Source organism: Suillus plorans (genome assembly GCF_016647745.1).
Source record: "Suillus plorans strain S12 chromosome Unknown HD556scaffold_15, whole genome shotgun sequence".
Classification (NCBI taxonomy): Eukaryota; Fungi; Basidiomycota; class Agaricomycetes; order Boletales; family Suillaceae; genus Suillus; species Suillus plorans.
The window spans coordinates 55597-70425 of record NW_024537399.1 but is presented as its reverse complement, the minus strand read 5'-3'; the positions used below and the strand labels follow the sequence as shown (position 1 = coordinate 70425).

The 14829-nt window shown below is 46.4% G+C and overlaps 5 protein-coding genes across 5 annotated transcripts; 3 read left to right on the top strand and 2 right to left on the bottom strand.

The window, feature by feature from the left end:
• The first annotated feature begins 220 nt into the window (after positions 1–220).
• On the top strand, positions 221–2591 carry HD556DRAFT_235149 (Sodium/calcium exchanger protein-domain-containing protein). Its single transcript, XM_041309975.1, has 17 exons — positions 221–639; positions 694–814; positions 864–889; positions 940–997; positions 1046–1094; positions 1153–1162; positions 1210–1231; positions 1275–1432; positions 1481–1599; positions 1652–1695; positions 1743–1822; positions 1872–1961; positions 2014–2060; positions 2116–2155; positions 2213–2259; positions 2323–2390; positions 2437–2591. Exons 1-17 carry the CDS (start codon positions 376–378, stop codon positions 2448–2450), a joined length of 1257 nt encoding a protein of 418 aa, XP_041162652.1. The 5' UTR covers positions 221–375; the 3' UTR covers positions 2451–2591.
• A 2167-nt stretch (positions 2592–4758) lies between these two features.
• HD556DRAFT_234966 (fungal hydrophobin-domain-containing protein) lies at positions 4759–5501 on the top strand. Its single transcript, XM_041309974.1, has 4 exons — positions 4759–4794; positions 4848–5033; positions 5091–5252; positions 5307–5501. The coding sequence occupies exons 2-4, from the start codon at positions 4911–4913 to the stop codon at positions 5355–5357; spliced, it is 336 nt and encodes a 111-aa protein (XP_041162651.1). The 5' UTR covers positions 4759–4794; positions 4848–4910; the 3' UTR covers positions 5358–5501.
• A 442-nt stretch (positions 5502–5943) lies between these two features.
• HD556DRAFT_234793 (calcium proton exchanger) lies at positions 5944–8591 on the bottom strand. Its single transcript, XM_041309972.1, has 18 exons — positions 8508–8591; positions 7980–8455; positions 7805–7925; positions 7725–7750; positions 7611–7668; positions 7514–7562; positions 7446–7455; positions 7376–7397; positions 7172–7329; positions 7001–7119; positions 6902–6945; positions 6775–6854; positions 6636–6725; positions 6537–6583; positions 6442–6481; positions 6338–6384; positions 6208–6275; positions 5944–6161 (listed from the first exon to the last, which is right to left on the bottom strand). The coding sequence occupies exons 2-18, from the start codon at positions 8298–8300 to the stop codon at positions 6148–6150; spliced, it is 1314 nt and encodes a 437-aa protein (XP_041162650.1). The 5' UTR covers positions 8301–8455; positions 8508–8591; the 3' UTR covers positions 5944–6147.
• Positions 8592–9339: 748 nt separating this feature from the next.
• Positions 9340–12079, top strand: HD556DRAFT_234863 (uncharacterized protein). The gene is made up of 8 exons (XM_041309973.1): positions 9340–9420; positions 9482–9624; positions 9685–10478; positions 10548–11070; positions 11125–11263; positions 11313–11699; positions 11758–11893; positions 11959–12079. Exons 2-7 carry the CDS (start codon positions 9568–9570, stop codon positions 11880–11882), a joined length of 2025 nt encoding a protein of 674 aa, XP_041162649.1. The 5' UTR covers positions 9340–9420; positions 9482–9567; the 3' UTR covers positions 11883–11893; positions 11959–12079.
• Positions 12080–12768: 689 nt separating this feature from the next.
• Positions 12769–14777, bottom strand: HD556DRAFT_1232960 (kinase-like domain-containing protein; the record flags this gene model as incomplete). The annotated part of the gene is made up of 10 exons (XM_041297554.1): positions 12769–12943; positions 12994–13209; positions 13259–13339; positions 13392–13465; positions 13522–13804; positions 13859–13888; positions 13940–14046; positions 14107–14174; positions 14230–14254; positions 14310–14777. The coding sequence occupies 10 exons, from the start codon at positions 14775–14777 to the stop codon at positions 12769–12771; spliced, it is 1527 nt and encodes a 508-aa protein (XP_041162648.1).
• Positions 14778–14829: the final 52 nt, after the last annotated feature.

Below are 14829 nucleotides of genomic sequence, written 5' to 3'. Positions count from 1 at the left end.
TCGGGGGCTCTCTTACACACCCGCCGATGGGTAGGAGTCTGGGTAAAACCTAGAATTCTAATCATACACACTTCCTGTCATGAGACACGGTGGTATGGCGGGAAGAATGACTAAGTGCGTGTGCCAGGACACGTCGACTGTGCGACGACCCCAGATAGCGTGGGCTTGCAAAAAAATTTGGCCCGTTCCCTCTACATGTCCCAGAGCGATGTAAAGGTGATTGCTGATGCTTTTGCGATCCACGGCATATTTCATGTAATTATTGGTAATGTATCATAGGACCGATCTCCCAGTCATTCTCAACAAGCCTCCATATAGGTGGTTTCTTGCAGAACGTTCGAATTCACACCGTTAAACACGTCCCTCCCATCATCCATGTCCTCTTCAGAATCTACACGACTACTCGGAAACGGTGGCCATACTGGTCATAAAAGCCTTCCCTTTACTCGTCGCATTGTCGATTGCATGAAGGGCAAGGGCGAGCCATCATGGGAAGAATCGTTCAGGTTCTTTATTTTTGGGACATGGCTCAATATCCTACTCGTGTTTGTACCTCTAAGCTTCATCTCACACAACATGGACTGGGATGTTGGCCTAGTATTTCTATTTAGCTTTATGGCCATCGTGCCCTTGTCCAAGGTGACAACTACTTCTATCATCACGCTCTTGGAAGACTGACATCGTCGTGTTTAGCTGTTGGGCGAGGCAACAGATCAGTTGTCGGTTAAATTAGGAGAGACCATGTCAGGTCTCCTCAATGCATCGTTTGGGAATGCCGTAGAAATCATCATCGGCGTTACTGCTTTACTCAATGGCTTGTCCACCGCTCTGAAGTTGTTTGCAAGTGCTCACGATGATCCTAGGTCAATTACGAATTGTTCAGACATCCGTGAGTGTCATCATGCGGTTACTATTTGCGATAGAATGACGTTGGGTCAGATGATTGGATCGATCTTGTCAAACATATTGCTCGTCCTTGGTTGTTCGTTTCTGGCCGGTAAGGGATCGCCGCTTTTGAAGGAGAGTATGGGCTCACTCGGTACAGGCGGATTATACCATACAGAAGGACTTTTCAATGGTACCGGAGCTCAGGCGTGCGTCCTCTGTTTTTCTGTTCTTTGAATGGTTGGTTGAATTGCAATGCTTTTTTAGATCTGCCTCCGTAAGTTATCTGACTGATTCATCACCATGATGACTAACCAAGTATAGCTTATGACTCTGTCGTGCATCAGTACGAATATCGTCAACTCGAGAGTTTCGCTAATACTTCACAGCGCTTGTTGTTCCTGCGGCCTATGCAAGTACTACGGACCCTGGAATGAAGAATCATTGCAGTAATCCTGACGAGTGTCCCACTGCGGGTCTTCTCTTTATCTCCAGAGGAACTGCAATATTGCTCCTAGGGGTGTACTGTGCCTACATTTGGTTTCAGGCATGTTCTAATATCTTATTTCTTTAATGTACTCACCCGAGGGTTTAGTTAAAGTCTCATCCCGATCTCTTCATCGCGCCTTCTTCACAAAACAGTGATGTAACAGTGGCATTGTCGGAAACGGACGAAACAGAGCCTCGCATGGGAACGGCTGCTGCTGGCGTTGCGTGAATCTTGTTTCGTCATTCGTTACATTGGGTATTTATTCTCGTTTGTTAGACTTTTATTAGTCACTATTGTCATTGCATTCTGTGCTGAGCATCGTAAGTATCCCACTTTGTTCCCTTCGTCTCATGTTCAATTGTGCCAGTGGTTACCTCCATCGAGGAAACTACAGCCCGATATCCCATCTCGAAAGCCTTCATCGGTGTTATCTTGTTGCCGATTGTGGTATGTTTCAAGCTGTATCCGACTAGCTGCTTGCCAACATCGCTTGTAGGGCAATGCTGCAGACCATGTCACTGCAGTCTGGATGGCAACGAAGAATAAATACGAGCTGACCATCTCTATCTGCGTTGGTAGTTCGATTGTAAGTGTAGATCGTTCATTATGAGATTATGATTGTACTGATTATAGGACAGCAAATTGCTTGCCTCGTAGTGCCGCTTCTTGTGATCATCGGTTGGATGTATGATTATGCATTGCACCTCGCGAGGTGTTGTTCTCACTGTCCTTTTTGTTAGTGTCGATCAACCCCTGACGTTGCACTTCCACAACTTCGAGGTCTGTTTATTCAGAATATATTCCACGTCATCACCCAAGTTTCTAACCAATATTCAGACAATTGTCTTCTTTGTATCTGTCTGCCTGGTCAATCTATTGCTCATGTTAGTTTCCCTTTTACCACATGGCAATCTCCCTCTCGTCGAGACTCAGCTCACTTGTTTCAGGGACGGAAAAGCCAATTATCTGGAAGGTCTCATGCTCCTTACCCTCTACTCGGTCATTGGCCTCGCATGTAAGTTGCTTGTTGAGCCCTTTAATCACATTCTCATTACCATTAGTTTGGGTGGCCTGAAATACCATCGATGGCATAGAAGACATCGAATACACAAGTATTGGTACCGTCTAGTACCGCTGCCACACCTGGAAGGCTACGAGTATGTCTAATAACGATATAGACAGGATTTGAATCAGGATCTTGACGTTCGGTGCTATCTACACCTGTCTTGAGAGCCTCGAGGCACATGTGTAGTCATCGCCTGTAGTATGTGCCGCATATCCATGTTAGTCATGCATACAGTGACTCGTAAATTATTACTTACACATTAAAACATTAATGACCCTCGGTAAGCCTCCTCAGCGGGGGCACTGAATCCCCAATCGGAGGAATATCTTTAGTCTTGGCATTTGTGTTGACTGACATTCTGAGTCGAGCATACTTGCATTGCATAAAAAACGCTCGAAAATCGGCTCGCTATCAGTGAAGCGACCCGCCATGGGCCAGGCTTTCATATGGCACGATAAGTGCAGGTGCATACCATGATACAAATTAATAATAGTCCAGAACCAACACCGGCCCGGACCTGGCCATTAATACGAGTCTTCATGAGCTGATGTAGCTCGAGGAGACAAGAGCGACGACTCGCATTTGCACGCGGTAAGTTGTGCAGTGATTCTGTACATGTACAATGATAGACATGGCTTTAGTCTCCTCTGGACAGACCAAAATGAAAATGGACGTCTCCTGGTAGGTTCCATATTTACTGCCACTGGTCTGCTTCCTAGAGACAACACACTAGCTGATACTTTCGATGTCCCGTCACACATTTTTGATTGCGTACAACTGGAACGAGCAAAATCTGCTATGGCCAGTCAATAACCCTTCTCTAGAATGCAGACTGACATGGCTTGTCCGTAACCAGCCCCCTCACCAGGCCAGGTATCCGACACACGAGGGGCCACATTGGCGTAAATGGATGTCGAGGACATGTATTTTGTTCATGGGGCCTGAAAACTCGTATAGTAAGCTCAATTTCGACGTTTACATCGCTCCAAAAATTACTGTCACTGATCGGGGGATACCAAGTCAGAATCAGGCTCATTTGATCAGAGTCCATGCATTGTCTCGGTGGCTGCATCAGATTCCTTCGTACCTTAGGTAGGTTCCCTTGAAGTGGTATTAAGGTAGCCTTAACTGTTCGAAAAAAAAGTTGGAAAGAAGGCTTTGGAAGTTTCGGCAGTGTGATGTCCACACGTAGCAGCACCCAGTGTATGGTTGGAAGTAGTGATCGGGACAACATGATCGCTCGGTACCGAACAAGGAGAATTCTTCAATGGTCAAGCTAAAGTTCAAGATCAATTTTGAAGTCTGATCAAGAGTTGAACGTTGAACTCCACAAGCAGTGCGCGGCCTGGGAATGTGAAGTACATGCGGTACGTAATAAATTATCGTCATTAATATTATTTACAGTAATTAAATTCTGCTGGTTGCTCTGCTGCAGCCTACAGAAAACTAGAAGTTTTGGGCTTAGACCAAGTTAGATGGTGCTCTTCCACTTTCATGAATGGTTTCATCAACAAGTTTTACTAACACAAGTTGCTTTGGCTCTGCAGATAGTAGATTCTGGTTCAATCATTACTCGGGCTGACACGCCGCCACCCTCACGACCGCAGAACCGTAGCTTAACTAGTAAGTAAGTTTCTTAAAAATAATAGCAGCGTCTAAATAATATAGTTTACTTCGTCGATTTCAGGGAAACACGGCCTCGTCGGTCAACGTGTTAAGTACTTGCAATATATCAGAAGATGAAGGCGGACCGAACTGTGTCGGGCACGTAGGTGTGCTTCTAGCTTGCTATATCCTTTCTAGACGGTACTTCACCTCGGAGGTTCGTTATCTTCGGGCGTCTTTTACGCAGTACAAACACGCCCGACTCGGAATGTCGGTCAACACAAATATCAAGACTAAAAATATTCCTCCGATTGGGGATTCAGTGTTCCCGCCGAGGGGACCTACCGAGGGTCGTTGATGTTTCAATATGCAAGCAATAATTGCAAGCCATGCATGCATGGATACTCCAAGGACTTATATATGTGGCACCTACTGCAGGCGATGACTATATGTGTGCCTCGAGGCTCTCAAGACAGGTATGGACATCACTGAACGTCGAGATCCTGATTCAAGTCTTGTATCATATTTGCAGTCATCGAGGTATGGCCGCGGTACTAGATGGTACCAATACTTGTCTATTCTGTACCTTCCATGCATCCCAGACGTAGGCAGGGAAAAACCAAATGTCGAATTCCCTCGGGTTTCTTGCAGCCTACGCACATACACCGTCGGTATCAACTAAAAGTATTTTTCCGACGGGGTTTCGGTGACTGCAATGAGATCCCGAAGCCAAAGGGTTTATCTACGGGTATAAAACCTAGCAATTCTGCCTACTCTCCCTCACTTCAAGTCGCTCATCAGCTCTTTCTTGATCACTCGTCGCCCCAGATCACTTAGCCAAAGCTCGTTTTTCTGTCTTACACAATGTTTGTTCGTCTCTTGTCCATCACATCTCTCTTCCTTCTCGCAATCGCCAATCCCCTTGTTCACCGCGGAAGCAGCCAGTGTGACACGGGCAACATCCAGTGCTGTCAAGAGACTCAGACAGTGAGTTTGATAACACCAAGTATCCTTCATAAATCATGCTTAAAAATCCAACAATAGGTCGATGAGTACAATAAGAACGCGACGACACATGGAAAGATTCCCATTGACATTGACATCCTCGGTCGTGTTGGTCTTGGCTGCTCCCCAATCACTATTGTCGGCGCTGGTGCTGGCGCGACCTGTTCTCAGGAACCACTCTGCTGCAGCGATAATCAATACGTATGCATTCAGCTTTTGTCTTACATTTCAGACTTCTCAAAGTTACCTTTGCAGTACGGGCTTATCAACATCGGCTGCACGCCCATCAACATCTACATCGATTGAGTTTTGAAGGTGACGGAGGAATGCGGTTGGAATGCGGGAGATCATCGAGCGCAGCTATGGACAGTCGATGTTAGTTTGTTACAGTTTTCTTGAGGCTTAAAGATGTTTGGTATTAGCAATGTGATGTTTTTTGTGTCGAGTTAACTGACAGCCACTGCTCTGTCAAAACGAAGGACTGGTCTCTTGTCAGAACTTGTCTGATCATTTTCTATACGAGCTCTTTCGTCGAACAATCACATCTCATACTAGAGTTGGAAAAACCGAAGCCACGTCATGCAATGGGAACTGTCTCGACACATTCATTAAATTGCGAAAAATCAAAAACTCTACAGCCTCTTCATTTACAAGAAGACACTGTTTAAACTTTCCTTCTTGCATCAAGACTGCACCGTAGTACTACGGCTGTTTTGATATTTGACCCCTGACATGGTGTGTCTTGAACACCTTATGTGATTTCCATTTCCAAAATTTACATGCAAGATTCGCCCACACGCAACTACATTCAATAAATGCCAATTAGCTAGGGCACATACCCTCCCGAACCGTTGTTGATCACGACCGGATAGGAAGACAGCCTTATCTTACACATGAACGCATGACCCTTCACATTTGCATAATATTATGAATACAACGAATCTATGCATGATGCTTTCTCTCGATGAAGTCATACTATATGTACATACATATTTTAGTGTCGCAGGTGGAGCAAAAGGAAATAGGTGACGCAGAAACTGATCTACTAGCAGTCGCAAAATATATGTTGCCAATAATGACAATAATCGATGGTGTCTCAGACCACCCAAACTAATGGCAATGAGAATGTGATTAAAGGGTTCAATGGGCAACTTACACGCGAGGGCGATGACCAAGTAGAGGGTAAGGAGCATGAGACCTTCCAGATAATTGGCTTTTCCGTCCCTAAAATAAGTGATGTAAGTCTCGATGAGAGGGTAACTGCCATGTGTAAAGGCAACACTGACATGAGCAATAGATTGACCAGGAAGACAGATACAAAGAGCACGATTGTCTGAATATTGATTAGAAACTTGGGTGATGATGTGGAATATATTCTGAATATACAGACCTCGAAGTTGTGGAAGTACAATGTCAGGGGTTGGTTGACGCTGATAAAAAGGACAGTGAGAACAAAACCTCGCGAGGTGCAATGCATGATCGTACATCCAACCGATGATCACAAGAAGCGGCACTACGAGGCAAGCAATTTGCTGTCCCATAGTCAGTACAATCGTAATATTTTGATAAATGGTCTACACTTACAATCGAACTTCCAACACAGATAGAGATGGTCAGCTCATATTTGTTCTTCATTGCCATCCAGACTGAAGTGGCATGTTCTGCGGCATTTCCCTACAAACGATATTGGTAGGCAGTTAGTCGGATACAGCTAGAAACATACCACGATCGGCAACAAGATAACACCAATGAAGGCTTTCGGGATGGAATGGCGGGCTGCAGTTTCCTCAATGGAGGTAACCACTGGCACAATTGAACATGAGACGAAGGGAACAAAGTGGGACACTTACGATGCTCAGCACAGAATGCAATGACAATAGTGACTAATAAAAGTCTAACAAACGAGAATAAGCTCCCGATTGTAAAAAAAATGACAGAACAAGACTTACGCAACACCAGCAGCGGCCGTTCCCATGCGAGGCTCTGTTTCGTCCGTTTCCGACAATGCTACCGTTACATCACTGTTTTGTGAAGAAGGCGTGATGAAGAGATCGGGATGAGACTTTAACTAAACCCCCGAGTGAGTACATTACATAAAGAAATAAGGTATTAGAACATGCCTGAAACCAAATGTAGGCACAGTACACCCCTAGGAGCAATATGGCGGTTCCTCTGGAGATAAAGAGAAGACCCGCAGTGGGACACTCATCTGGATTACTGCAATAATTTTCCATTCCAGGGTCCGTAGTACTCGCATAGGCCGCAGGCACAACAAACGCTGTGAAATATTAGCGAAACTCTCGAGTTGAAGAGCATAATCATACTGATGCACAATAGAGTCATAAGCTACACTTGGTGTCAGTAATCATTAGATGAATCAGTCAGATAACTTACGGAGGCAGATCTAAAAAAGCATTGCAATTTAACCAACGATTCAAAAAACAGAAAAACAGAGGACGCACGCCTGAGCCCCGGTACTATTGAAGAGTCCTTCTGTATGGTATAATCCGCCTGTACCGAGTGAGCCCATACTCTCCTTCAAAAGCGGCGATCCCTTACCTGCCAGAAACGAACAACCAAGGACGAGCAATATGTTTGACAAGATCGATCCAATCATCTGACCCAACGTCATTCTATCTCTATCGCAAACAGTAACCGCATGATGACACTCACGGACGTCTGAACAATTCGTAATTGACCTATCATAGGATCATCGTGAGCACTTGCAGACAACTTGAGAGCGGTGGACAAACCATTGAGTAAAGCAGTAACGCCGATGATGATTTCTACGGCATTCCCAAACGATGCATTGAGGAGACCTGACATGGTCTCTCCTAATTTGACCGACAACTGATCTGTTGCTTCGCCCAACAGCTAAACACGACGATGTCAGTCTTCCAAGAGTGTTATGATAGAAGTAGTTGTTACCTTGGACAAGGGCACGATGGCCATAAAGCTAAATAGAAATACGAGGCCAACATCCCAGTCCATGCTGTGTGAGGTGAAGCTTAGAGGTACAAATACGAGTAGGATATTGAGCCATGTCCCAAAAATGAAGAACTTGAACGATTCTTCCCATGATGGCTCGCTCTCGCCTTTCATGAAATTGATAACGCGACTAGTGAAGGGGATGTTTCTATGACCTGTATGGCCACCATTTTCGAGTAGCGGTGCAGATTCCGAAGAGGACATGGTTGATTGGTAGGATGTGTTTGACTTTATGAATTTCGAACGTTCTGCCTGAGCCATTTATATGAAGCACCAACTGTGACCACAACGTCCAGGTATTGTTGATACCACAGGCGGAGGCTAGTGGAACTGCATTCACATCAAGATGAATTTGGTGATATGTCGAATCATTGTTCATTGTGGAAGCTTTTAGTCCTTTACTTAGCCGGCATTGCCTGAAGACAACATTTATAATCAGCTGGTCCACAGTTGACACATCCCGCTTACCTTCGGATAAAGGTGTAAACTGCCTTTTACTCTAAAGAAAACTCGTAAAGTATAAGCACCAAACTTGTTTGAATTTGAGACTCTGCTTCCGCAGCAGCAACAGTCGACTTTGCACGATAGAACTTGAATTGCTTGCGCTCTGCACGGCGTTTTACGATGATCTCTTCAGATGTGAGTCCGATTTTCGGACTAGTATAAGATAGTAACAGACCTTTGCCCTTCGTTTGACGTCTTAACAAGCATCTGGGCTCATTCTTGGAGAGGTCTCCCTTTCCAAAGAACCAGCATTTCCATAAGAGGGTGGCATCACCAGAGTTTGAGACCCAAGCTGAGCAGGTGAGAGACTCGAATAGCGTGGTGCAGCGCGGCCGAAGTCAGGAAAGGTCCAACTTGAAGAAGCGTGATGTTGACTGTGGAGATGTTGAGCCCATATTATTCTGGCCGAAACGAAGACTTGAAAGACACATCTGAACAAGAAGTCGGGTTTATGAGCGACATCACAGTAACTTGTCAAGGTTAGTAGGGTTATTTACGTCCAACTCAGCAGCCAAGGCTTCCTCAGCTTCAGGCTTAACTTCGACGTAGCTCACGCTTATTCTCCGTCGGGTTGGTCCTCTCGAATCTTGACGAAGCTTGATCATTATGCTGGACTGAGGCACAACCATCGACAATCCCTATGTTCTCATAGCCTCCGAAGAAGAACGGTGTTTGGCATACTTCCGATTACGGGCATCACTGGGATAAGATGGATGGGTACGTCGAGGGGTTCGGAGTATTGTTTCCGGGAGAAAGACGTTGGAGCCTCGCCTGATTTTACAGCAAACGTAGTAATTTTCGGGTCCGGTTGGGACCATGCCATTGGTCAACTTTTGGTCGATGTGGTGTGGCCTGGCCATGGCGCTTAAGTGAGAAGGTAAGCGCTCATCACAACATTTCCAAGCAAAGACTTCATGTGTTTATACCATATGCCGCAGTCACATTGGAGAACGTTTACGACCATTGACAACTGTTTTCGTCCTACACTGCCCAATGTTCATTGTCAGTACTAAAATTTACCGATATGCCCTTAACTGCACAAGAGAGAACCGCTTTGAAATATCTGCCCAAGCGTATCCAGGTAAATCAAGTTTTTGAATCTCCTGGGCCATCCCAAACGATGTCAACTGGCTTTTTCCAGCGCTCAACAGACGGAGCCCTGGAAGGCGTGGTGCATGATGTCCGCAAACTCTACCATTGGGTCGATAATTCCACCGATGTCGATGCGAACATGACTTTACTCCCCATCTTTTACGCTCATCTGGACCCAGCTGTGATACCCGATCAACCTCTGCCGACTGATGATGTACAGAAAGTCGTCATACTGGCCAAATTATCATTGATGAGTATCGTACAAACGTGTGCTAGCGTGCGTGGAGTTCTCAGCGAAAGTCTCGCGGACAAGATGATTACAGATGCACTGGTGCGACGTTGGGACACTCTTTTTCCATGGCTACAGTTCATGTATCGGCATTTTCTACCTTTCCCGCCTCGGAGGGTTCCAGAAGGTTTCGACATCTGCGATGTGGAGGTAGTCTCCATCACAACTCGTGCCCTCTCGCAAATGGCAATCTCCGTCGCAGGACAGCACCTGATCCAGTCAAACATGTCTATTCAACAGTTCATTGCAAAGCTATGGCTTTATATCGGGAAATTGAGGGATGAGGATTTGCTCCGGCATGACGCATCTTTTCGGCATGACGGGAGGGAGGGCGTCAATGATGAGATGACGGGACACGTGAGGAGGATTATGGTCGGAATCCTTACAGCATGCATGCCTGTGGCGCTTCCGGCACCATTTGCTGTGCCTACTCTGCATAACCTGCTCGACGCAATGGGTGGATACGAACCATTCGTAGCGTCGGCACTACGATATATTCGGTGGTTCGGGAGGAAGATCGGTGACATGAACAATCGCACGACTCCAAATTATGGGTTTGTGACCGCGATGCTAGGATTTGTCGATGCTTTATCAATTTTAATCCGCTTTCTTTCCTTGGTCAGCATCATGGACGCTACGTGCCAAGAAGAGCTCATCTTGCACCGCGCACCTTCGGATGTTGTGACAGCTTTACTTCAAACATGGCCGGTTCTCACTGGTGTGAGGGTCAAGTCTTCGACGGAAACCTCGACTGAAAAAAGATGCACTATGATCCTGGAGGATACTTTCGATTATATAGATGTGATCCTGCGTCAATCAGAGGCGTGCATTCCGGCTCTATGTCAGGTCCTCGATGCTGGATTTATCCAGCTGGTGCTGCAAGCTGGGTTCCGCTGCCCGCAGATGGCCTCTGGTGTCCTCAAGCTCATTCCGCGATTTCTGATGTACCATAAAGTATTACACCACTTCCAAAAAGTAATGGAACAAACTGCCAATAACATGGCTCGTTTTGGACCTCAAGCGAAGAAAGACGATGAAGTGCAACAGACATGGATTTTAGTCCAGCAAGCGGCCCGCCAGATACTCAATGTCTGCAGGAAAACCAGTCCATTGCCTTTTTACGAACAAAAGTGTGCGAATTTACAGGTACGTTTGAGGGCTAGTTTGATTCAGTACGCCATAGGCTTATGACATCTCCAGTGTCCGTATGACAACAATAGACCACCGCACTATCGGTGCTGTGGGTGTTTCGTCGCGCGATATTGTTCCCGGGGTTGCCAGAGAACAGATTGGAAAAGCAGACATCGTACTGCATGCCCTGTCCTCCATTCGGCTGGTGGTCTGTCTCTCAATTACACATATGACATGTACTAACCGACTTTTCAAAGGTTTTGACGGGTCCAAATGCATTCGTGGTAGCCTTCCTCTCATCATGCTTGTGGAAACGTTCAACTATTCGCTATACGCTGACCGAATACAAGAAGCCATGGAACAAGCACGAAAGGACTACCCAGAGGATATTGAACGTTTAGTTTTGGAAACAGATCTTTCAGCTTACCCGGTCACTTTCTCTGCACGACCAGTTGAACAATATGCTGATATATTCGACCCCCGATTTGATCCCGCCATGCTCAAGGAGCTAAGGGGATTACCTGGAAAGCATCTCCTGATGGCCCTCAAACTCAGAGCAGGCCGAGAGGAATGCATAGTACTCAGTCCGAGGGTGGGTCTTACACTAGCTTTCCAGTGGCCGGCTGCCAGGGAAGAAGAAGCAGGTAACGATGACTATGCTTGGATAGGGACAGCAAGATACTCAATTGCTCGTGTTTTTAGTATTGTCTGCTGTTCAAGAAGCGCTGGTTTCACGCCTCGCAGTAGGCCCAGGTAACGTAATCAAAAGGGGAGATGGCTTCAAAGTGGTAGAATACAGGCAGCCACCGATCACCCAGCCCATTTAATGGATAATTTGGTTCGTCTCATACCTTTACTGGCTTGATTGAGAATAAGATATGCATAAAACATACACACCCATAGTATTTGCTCGTTGACTTTTGCTCGGCAGTGGTGACCCGATGGCATTGTTCAAACGACGTTCGGAGGCTAGTGCCCGCTTCCCGTATGTAAAACAGTCGCAATAGTGTATACAACGCGGTATGATATTGTACAGTAACTTTTACCGATCAGTAGCTCCTGAAACTAACTGCGGCGCGCAATATTGAAAGTGGCGATACCACCTCATCATAATCATGTAACTCGAGAGATAATTGGGTCATCACAAGGTCATCAATGCATCAAATTCCAATTCAGCACCACCGAATTATCGCCAGATGCAGCACCCCAAGCACCAGAGAAGCTTCGAGACCATCAAACATCGTATCTAGAACGGCAAGAAGTCCTATTATGCCGAGGAGGACCGGGCGGGAGGGCCACATAGATACTGCCGACAATGTCTGCAATAGCCTTGTTAACACGATGTCCAAAGGTGCTTTACTCGAACGTACCTTCGCAGCAAGGATGCAGGCTTTCAGTGTGGTAACCCACGCGATTTTCGGTGATCGCCAGCGTAAGAAAGTAAGATTCTCTACGATCAAGTTCGCCACGTCAGCCCGACGATCGGGACGTGGAGAAGGAAGACGAAGCATGGGACTTTTCCTATCCAATGCCTTGGCAACTTCTTCCTGCTCGTGTTCTGTAGGCGTCAGGGAAGCATCAGGGGGTGTTTGTTCGTTCTGAACGGTTTCAGATTCATCAGTTTTTCGTCGCAGTGGGATGAGAGACTTGTTGGAAGGAGGGATGAATGGCGCCACAGGATCAAACTGAAAGCATGGACTATTAACAAAAAGATCAAGCGCGAGAGGTTATTCGGCTTACTCGTCCTTCTCGGATAGCGCTCACTATGCGCTCGCACGAGGGTCTCGAAGAGGGGTTGATGCTCAAGAGGCCTTCGAGCAATATCAGGAACGAACGCGGGAGACGGCGGGACTCGAAAGATGTTGCAAGTGCAGACGTTGATCGGAATCTGAGAGCTGGTCTATAACTAGATCACAAGCGGTTCAGAGTCAACCGCACCCAGTATAGCCCAAAATTTCCTGCTCTAGTTTGTCCATCTTGTCGGCTTCATCGTATGCGGTGGCTTCTCCTTCTGTTGCGTAGCGGAAGGGCAACTTGAAGAAAAGCATCTTGTGCAGGATCATCCCAAGAGACCACATGTCAGATTTCGAGTCAATTTGTCGGAGAACTCCTGTAAGAGGTGATGGAAGGGACTCTGGCGAAGCGTATTCGAGACTGTTTGATTGAGCAGGCTGATGTTAAGCAACAGCAACCGGATACTCACGTTCCCGTATTACCTGATCGAACACCACTCGACCGTACCATATCTCGGGAGGTTCCAAAATCCGATAACATTGCTCGAGGGCTGCACATAGCAATCTTAACATTAGCACTACAACCAAACAAAACTCACTTACATGAGTCTTCCTTCATCCCAAGTCAGTAGCACGTTACCAGGTTTGAGGTCCAAATGAAGAATGGATTTATCATGCTTCAGGTACCAAGCATCATCGGTACGTCAACGTTGGAACATCGATCAGAACGCACCAAGAAGGCTAATCCGTGTGTCACATCCGCAAACAAACTTCGCGCTTCCTCTGCACTGAGAAGATGGACAGCTTTCCATGAGGGATGATTCCTGCGGCTATGGATTTGGTCCTCCATCTCTCGGCGTAATCGCTCGCGTTCCTCTGGTGGGGCACGCTTCATCGTACGAAATGCACGGATGCGTGCAGATGGAGTCGGATCGTCAGGAGCAGGCGATGAGGAGGATTGCATGTGCGGAAGTCCAATTGAACGTCCCAGGCGAAGGGCAATGAAATCATCCAAACTAATAGCCGAATTTCAATAATGATAGTCATATCTTTATACTCGAGGGCGTTACCTTCCACCTTCAGCCCATTGCATGAGAACGCTGCGCAGTCATGGTAAATCAATTATCATCGGTTGGCGTTTCCGTACTTACTGTAGGGTGGGCACTTTCGGACCAAAAGCAGAGAACTGATAAGTTTCTAGCCATGCGTGATGATACGTTACTATATTACGATGGTGTAGAGACTCGAGAAGGCGAATCTTGATAGCACATTAATGTCAGCGTGCATGATATGTCAACATATCGTCACAGTTACGAACCTCTCGCAGTATGTTGAGCAGATAAGAGTGGGACTCTCCTATCGCGATTTTCTTAACAGCAAAATGTCCTAAGATGTTCGTTCAGCACGTCAAACCATTAACTATTGCATGCAAAATACTAACCAAGTGGTTCCCCATCAAGAACATGCTGCCCACGGGACTTGAGAAATAGTCATATAAAGGTGCAGTGCAATTCAGCAGACCTGGCAGAGATATACACTTCCATTTGCCCCCATTCCTAATCGATACTCTTCCTGGAAAAAAGCCTTAAAGTAACCTTCTGCCATAGTTTCTGGAGGGAAAGCACCATGTCGGCTCCCACTGCCACTCGTCAAAGGGGGGCTAGACGGCCTTGAGGACGTCTGATTTGCGGCAGCAAGAAGCTGGAAGTAATTTGACGCTCGGGAATGTGATCCAAAATCGGACCGAATATTGTCAGAAGAGTCATTTCTATCGAATCCATTGGGAAGAGGACGATGGCAGTAGGGACACGATGACGAGCCTGAAAAATCTAGTGGGCCAGAGGTCTTGGTTATAGACAGAGCATGAGATGTTGGATTATACAACACGATCTGATTAGAGGCCTGGAAGATTGGCTGCCATTCGGGTTCCAGAGGAGCTAACGCGACAACCGGCTGGTTCGGAGAGGGTGGCTGACTTTCGTCAAACATGGTACACCGTTGAGGCTAGCAAGTAGTTGAACAGCTGTGGTTCTGGATGGTC

Coding starts and splice junctions, on each gene's coding strand:
- HD556DRAFT_234966 (XM_041309974.1), top strand. CDS start 4,911: ATGTTTGTTCGTCTCTTGTCCATCACATCTCTCTTCCTTCTCGCAATC. Junction 5,034..5,090: donor GCTGTCAAGAGACTCAGACA/GTGAGTTTGATA, acceptor ATCCAACAATAG/GTCGATGAGTACAATAAGAA. Junction 5,253..5,306: donor GCTGCAGCGATAATCAATAC/GTATGCATTCAG, acceptor TTACCTTTGCAG/TACGGGCTTATCAACATCGG.
- HD556DRAFT_235149 (XM_041309975.1), top strand. CDS start 376: ATGTCCTCTTCAGAATCTACACGACTACTCGGAAACGGTGGCCATACT. Junction 998..1,045: donor TGGTTGTTCGTTTCTGGCCG/GTAAGGGATCGC, acceptor CACTCGGTACAG/GCGGATTATACCATACAGAA. Junction 1,232..1,274: donor TATGACTCTGTCGTGCATCA/GTACGAATATCG, acceptor AATACTTCACAG/CGCTTGTTGTTCCTGCGGCC.
- HD556DRAFT_234793 (XM_041309972.1), bottom strand. CDS start 8,300: ATGGCTCAGGCAGAACGTTCGAAATTCATAAAGTCAAACACATCCTAC. Junction 7,563..7,610: donor TGGTTGTTCGTTTCTGGCAG/GTAAGGGATCGC, acceptor CACTCGGTACAG/GCGGATTATACCATACAGAA. Junction 6,276..6,337: donor CTGGTCAATCTATTGCTCAT/GTCAGTGTTGCC, acceptor CACTTATTTTAG/GGACGGAAAAGCCAATTATC.
- HD556DRAFT_234863 (XM_041309973.1), top strand. CDS start 9,568: ATGCCCTTAACTGCACAAGAGAGAACCGCTTTGAAATATCTGCCCAAG. Junction 11,071..11,124: donor AAAAGTGTGCGAATTTACAG/GTACGTTTGAGG, acceptor TGACATCTCCAG/TGTCCGTATGACAACAATAG. Junction 11,264..11,312: donor TGTCCTCCATTCGGCTGGTG/GTCTGTCTCTCA, acceptor GACTTTTCAAAG/GTTTTGACGGGTCCAAATGC.